Here is a 7001-nt window from a genome sequence, read left to right on the forward strand (position 1 = left end):
TTTGGATCAGAAATTATTCACACAATATTTTTATGTAAAAATTCACCCTCGTTTCTTTAAAGGCAAATTACCTTTAATAAATGAATAACATTTTCTGTATATTGTCAATTTAATCTTTTGAGTCTAAATACAGATGTACATGTTAGCTTTCCAATTACAGTTTAGATTTAGACATGATTGAGGACTTGTAAAGGAGAAGACAGCTTAAGAGAGATGAGAGTTTCTCTAAATTAACTATCTCCATAAGTCACCTTGGCTACACAGGGAGCTCTCAGACAAGTTTAGATTTTAAAAGAACAATTACTTAACATAGAAGGACGAACATCTCTGAGAATTAACCTAAGAGTGATCTCGGTTATCATAACTCCCATGTCATACTAGCTATGGGAACAATTAAGGCATAATGACAATCACACATCAGTCTCTCAGCCTTCCTCTAGTATTGATATTGTGCTTCCAAAGTTTCTCTTACTTGTAAGAGGCACAGGTCCTCTTAGGAACTTGCTGTCGTCTTGTTCTGCTGCTTCTACTTTCCAGGCTTGACTTTTCCCAATCTGGGGGGAGAGTTCACTCTAAGTGATCGTGGCCCATTCAGGGCCAACTATAGATGTTGTGGCCTTTAAATAACCATAGTTCTTTTGATTTTGTAAGCCATTTTAATTTTTAAAAGTTCAGATTTATCCTGAGGCCACAGGGAACTCAAGAAAGAATCTTAAGTCAGGAAAGTCAGGTTATCTTATTTGGTTTCTTTGGTTTTCAATTTTATTCTGACTCTAATATAGTGAATGGATTAGAAGATAGGAATGGGTAAGAGAAGTGCCACACCCACCAATAAGCCTGTCATTAGGGTCCAGGTGAGAGATGGTGGAGGCCCAAAACTGAAATAGCGTCAGTGGGCTTCAGAGAAATGGAGGGATTCCAAAGGGATCCAGGAAGTAGAATCGGAAAGCCTGAACAATGGCATAAAACTCCATGATTGCTTAAGATCACTTAGCCTCTTAACAATTAGCCATTTTAACGCTCATCTAAAAGCTGTTTCAAAGTTTATCCATCAAATGAACACTAGCACATCCTTATTTTGTTGAGGGGAATTCTGCTAGAATGATTAATGGTAATGTAATATTTTTCTTTTTAAGTTATGTCAACGAGTCTAATAATTCTAAAAAGCCTGATTCCTATATTTCTAGGGTATGAGGTACAGAATGAGGACACAGGCACAACAAATATTTATTGAGTGCCTGGGTAACATATTGTTCCTTAAAAAAACAAAACAAAAACACACAGAAGCAGCAGGAAACTGACAGATTTAAAAGAGAAAAGAAGTGTTTTCTATAATTTATTTGGAGCTGTGAAAGTTATTGAAGTATAATACTTGCCTCAAACACTTTCCCAACAGCTAAAATTAATTTTTATGCCTAAGCAAGATACTGCATGGTGGTGAAACATATAAGGTTCACTGATTTTGAATATTCTATTCAAAATATCTCAAAAGAAAAAAGACTATTTGTGCAGTCAACTATTTGAACTCGTCGAAGGACTGAAGCATAAAGGAGAATAAGCAAAAAAGATGTTTAGACATTGCATATATATGGAATTTGATTTTCTTCCCCATCACAGTCAACTTAAACTTAGGGGTTATTAATTCATCTTGCCTATATTCTATCAGTTCTTTAAACTCTCATGCAATCTCTGAGAAAGTAACTAGAAAGACCAGTCTTAATTTTGGATTTAAAAATGCTTCTAATTCTATATCTCCATACCAATGTATTAGACATTCGCTTCGAATACCTTTCATATCTCCATGAAATGAGTGATATATAATAAGATTGATATTAATAATGAATAGAGCAGTTATCTCCTAGAGATTACCCAATTCTGCTTTCATGCATTTGAATGTGATTCTTTTAAAAAAGATCTTAATCCATAATGTCAACCTCTTGTTTATTTCTGTTTGTCCTATCCTTTAGAGGCTATCTCTTTCTGAGGAAGGTTTTTTTAGTATGTGCATTTTGTTTATGCTACACATGCCAAATAGATCTCCCAAGATGAAACTCTGAGCTCATTTGGAAGTAATTTTTGGTAGCACATGAATCAGAACTCTTATTTTCTTCTCAGCACTACTGGTATTTTATTGCTTCCATCTATAGTCCAATATGCTTTTAGCGCTAAGAACCCTGAGGCCAAATACACAAAGCACTAAGAAAATGGGAACTTCTGGCGATTACAATTTTTGTCTCTTTTTCAGGGTTCTTCCCTCCCCTGGGAGAGTGAAATCACTTTAAGCTCACTATGAAACAAGAACATGGGGAGCACAAATGATTGACTGAAGTTGGTGATGTTGATTTAGGAGTCTTCGGCTTAAAGGTCAGGTGTAAAATCCTTAAACTTGCTGATCAAAGTCTCCTTGTCAAACTCCTATGGATTTTTCCAGATTCTGCCCAAATGTCACTTTTTCACAAAAGCTTCTATGGCCGGTGTAGGCAGAGTTAGGCAGTTCCACCTTTGTGTTATTACCGCACCTTAATATAGTTCTGTGGCAGGACTTATCAAATCACATTGCATTTATTTATCTCAGTCTACCCATAGGTAGGGAGAGACCATTCTCTTCCTTTTATCTCTGGACCAGAGCATTACCAAAATCAAGTTCGATTTTAAATAATTGAAAGGATGGTCAGAGAATGGCTAATAATACTCTATATCTGCATAGCATAGGTTTCAAGGTCTTTCCACATTGTGGTGAGGAAGGCATGGCTAAAATTATTATCCAAATTTTATAGTTAAGGAAACCAATGCCCAGAGAGGTTACATAACCAACCCAAGTCAAAACCGCTAATAAGCTACACACCTAGTTCTCATGCCAGCAAGCTGATAACAATTTGTAGATAGAAGTGGTAGCAGTAGTGTTTTGTAAGGCAAGGAGGGCAATGGCTGGCTAGGACTGCATTAAGTATTTTGGATTGTTTGACAAAATGTAGGATCTGGTTACTTGCTTTTGAAATTCCATCTTAATTGCTCCTCAGGAAATTAAATGCACATGAAACTGGACATAAGAATTTCAAATTATTTATAATGAAAATGATATGTGACAAATTCTTTATCTGTACTCAAGCTACATAGACAATAAAGTCAGTAGAGAGAAAAAAGACATAAAACATATCCTATATATGTCTATGTAATACTTATGAATCTCCCATCTCTGACATCCTGACCAGGACTGCAACTACTGAAGAGGAGTAAATTCTTAGAGATCAGTACTCTAACCCTTTTGTTTTACAGAAAGAGGAAAGAAGGAACGAAGGGAGGGAGGAGAAGAAAGAGGTAAGGAAGGAAGGAGGGAGGGAAGGAAAAGAAAAGAAAAAAAGAGAAAGACAGAGGGAGAGAGCGGGAAGGAAAGAGAGAGAAAGAAATGCAGAGGAAGAGAGAGAAGGAAGGAAGAAAGGAAAAGAATGGGATGGAAAGGAAAGAAAAGAAAAAAGAAGAAATAGATAGCTGGAAAAGATAAATGAGGATAAATGACTACTCAAAGTCACTTAGCTTGTTAGTGGTGGCCACTAGGATGCTGAATCAGGTCTTCTTAACATCATTACATTTTTTTTTTTTTTTTTTTTGAGACAGAGCCTCAAGCTGTCCCCCTGGGTAGAATGCCGTGGCATTACAGCTCACAGCAACCTCCAACTCCTGGGCTCAAGCGAGTCTCTTGCCTCCGCCTCCCAAGTACCTGGGACCACAGGCGCCCGCCACAACGCCCGGCTATTTTTTGGTTGCAGCCATCATTGTTGTTTTGGCGGGTCCGGGCTGGGGATTCGAACCCGCCACCTTAGGTGTACGTGGCTGGAACATCATTACATTTTTTAAAACAAGTTATGATTGAGAAGTAATACAAGTCTAGTTCTTAGTAAGTCTTCTAAGCATCTAGCTAACATGACTACATATAATTGTAACACAGAAATCATCTTTAAAAGAATGCTGCAAAAGGGGAGAAGTACACCATCTGTTACTCTGTGCCTGTGTATTGGGAAGGTGAGGGAGCATATAATGTGACAGTCTTTTAAGATTCAACATGTGTTAAAACAAGATACTTTTCCATGGAGATCGACAATATTAATTATATTTATTTTTATATCTCCATTTACTCATAGGTATTGTTGTTACAGAAATAATTTATTGAATTTATCATTTCAGTGTGTCAACTGAAGTATATTTCCTGGTCTCCATTCTTTTTTAATATAGTTTTTAATAAATATAATCCAAGTAGATATAACCAGGGTGTTTATGTGTTCATATCATATTTGCAGCTTTTAAGTTTTTTTTGATTTCAGATTAATATGAGGGTACAATTAGGATACACTGTTCGCATTTGTTAGGTAAAGTCCAAGTTGTAATTGGGCCCCTCACCCAGGAGATGTGCCATATACCCCTACCTTGTGCCCATTAGGTGAGAGCTTACCTCTTCTCATTGCCAGAAGAACATATTCTGCTTATTATTGGTCAGCTAAAAAGTCAAATATGTGTCTCTATGATGGGGAAAAGACCTAAATCATAGCTGGGCATTGTGGCGGATGCCTATAGTCCCAAGCTACTTGGGAGGCTGAGGCAAGAGAATCAAGCCCAAGAGTTGGAGGTTGCTGTGAGCTGTGATGCCACAGTACTCTACTGAGGGTGACATAGTGAGACTCTGTCTCAAAAAACAACAACAACAACAACAACAACAACAAAAACAACAGAAAAAGACCTAAATCAGCTGATATTTTTAGCAAAAAAGAAATGGGTATTCATATTGATGAAAGTGTTTTTAAAATTTGTTTTGTATTTCAAATTAATATGAGGGTACAAATATTTAGGTTACATTGTTTTCACTTCCAGTGTAAAGTTCCATTTGCAAAAGAGTCTCCCACCCAGGGAGCGTGTTGTACACCCTCACAATGTGCACATTAGGTGAGCTCCCGCCACATGCCTTCCCTCCTTCTGCCAATCATCCTCCCCCACCTGAAAGTTTCTGATTTAGTTTCTCTTTCCAAAGCTCCTTATTTAACTGCTGGGGTGTGCTCTGGGTTATATTTCCTGGGTTAGTAGCTGAAAGCAATTTGACTTCCACAGCATATTCCTATCTCACAGATTGTACAAGTCACATTAAAATCACATGATTTCATGGGACAATAGCATTGATTAAGAGAGGGAGTCTTATGTAACAAATCACTGCTTTGGGGATAGAAACACACCTCAAGCTTCAAGAAATTTGTTTGCTAACTGGTCTTGCTTCTGGGGATTTTGCGGGAGTTCTTTGTTTCAAATATATGAACCTTTTGCCTGTTTGATATCAACTATTATACATACCTTTCTGTTACTTCACAGTCTATGTGCTCCTTTGTAGGATGCAGAGAAGATGCATTTCCACAGCATAGATACAGCAATGCCTTTGATTCCTTCTAGTGTCATAACTTGTACCCTAATTGCCCATCCCCAATTATGCTGTTATTTACTGTTGTCCCCAAGAGTTACAGTCTAAAACAAGAGGCCACATCATAAAAGAAACTTTAGGTATTTGAGGTAATTTACATAGCTCAATTCAGAATCAGTTTCTCATTTAGGCCAGGAAAAATAATTGTTCATAAACCACAGCATTTTAATGTATTCAGTAAAAGATGATTTTAGATATCAATTTTTGAACTTGGTGAAATTACATTATGCTATATAAAAATCAGGGTCATTTAAGTACCAATCCATTCATTTCCTATAAAATTTCAATAGAATATTTCCCATGTATACCTAATACTGAAGATAATTCATTTAGGTCCTCATTATATGCTAAGCCAGCCATGGCTTATAATTTTTAGCCATATTAAAGGTATAAAATATCTGTCAATTCTAGTTAATGTACTATAACATGAAATCAATACAGTCAATAGGCACATAAAATGACAATAGAAGACATTTAAAAATAAAAGCAGCAAACCTTGAAATGCTTCAAGATGCATTACTCACCAGAAACAGAGTTCGGAAGTTGCTGAGATCACCAAAAAACTCTTCGATGCTCACTGTCTTAGGGTCAAAAATGAAGTATTCTCCAAGATTCTCGTAGAGCTTTGTCATGTTGCTGTGCATCGTAACCAGTTTTTCATATTGGTCTCTTGCACACTTTGTAAAGTTGTAGCTTTGTGTTAAGGAACATAATCCAATAGTAACTCCAAGGTGATTACTAGATATTGACTAAATTAAAGCATTTGCTTCTATAAATACATTTGTATGCACAAATACTTATATATTACTTTTCTAATGGCTGCCTTGATACCACACCAAAGATGGGCTAGCTTAAACAACAGAAATTTATTTTCTCACAATGCTAGAGGGTAGAAGTCTGAGATGAGGGTGTCAGCAGGTTTGGTTTCTTTTGAGGCCTCTCTTCTTGTTCTGCAGATGGCCGCCTTCTTGCTTCCATGGTCATCCCTCTCTCTATGTTTTTTCTGTCATAACCTCCTCTTCTTACACCAGTCATATTGGATTAGGGCTCTTTCTAACAGCTGGCTTTTCACTTAATTATCTCATTAAAGGCCCTATCTTCAAATACAGTCACATTCTGAGGTGCTGGGTGGCTAGGACTTCAACATATGAACTTCATGGAGTATACAATTCAACCCATACTAACTGGCTGAAGTCATTATATTGGTGAGTTTTGAAGATCTGTAAATTAGGCAGAACTCTTTAATATAAAACCATTCAGAACATGTTTGTCAGAAAATGTTTGCTGGCTGGGCGTGGTTGCTCACTCTTGTAATCCTAGCACTCTGGGAGGCCAAAGGCAGCTGGACTGCTTGAGCTCAGGAGTTTGAGACTAGCCGGAGTTAGAGAGAAACCTCATCTCTACTAAAAATAGAAAAATTAGCTGGGTGTGGTGGAAGACACCTGTAGTCCCAGCTGCTCAGGAGGCTTAGGCAAGAGGATTGCTTGAGCCCAGGGGTTTGAGGTTACTGTGAGCTATAATGACAATATGGCATTTTTTTTTT

At 37.2% G+C, this 7001-nt stretch overlaps 1 protein-coding gene across 1 annotated transcript in view; it reads right to left on the minus strand.

Annotated features, from left to right (window-relative positions):
• The window catches only part of DIAPH2 (diaphanous related formin 2), a 909107-nt gene that overhangs the window by 235121 nt on the left and 666985 nt on the right, over positions 1-7001 (minus strand). The window contains exon 24 of the mRNA XM_003799864.3: positions 5983-6147. Coding sequence (XP_003799912.1) covers positions 5983-6147 — 165 coding nt within the window. The remainder of the gene's footprint in view (positions 1-5982; positions 6148-7001) is intronic.

The sequence above is a fragment of the Otolemur garnettii genome, unplaced genomic scaffold (assembly GCF_000181295.1).
Source record: "Otolemur garnettii isolate 467f Iridium unplaced genomic scaffold, OtoGar3 scaffold00157, whole genome shotgun sequence".
NCBI classification, from domain to species: domain Eukaryota; kingdom Metazoa; phylum Chordata; class Mammalia; order Primates; family Galagidae; genus Otolemur; species Otolemur garnettii.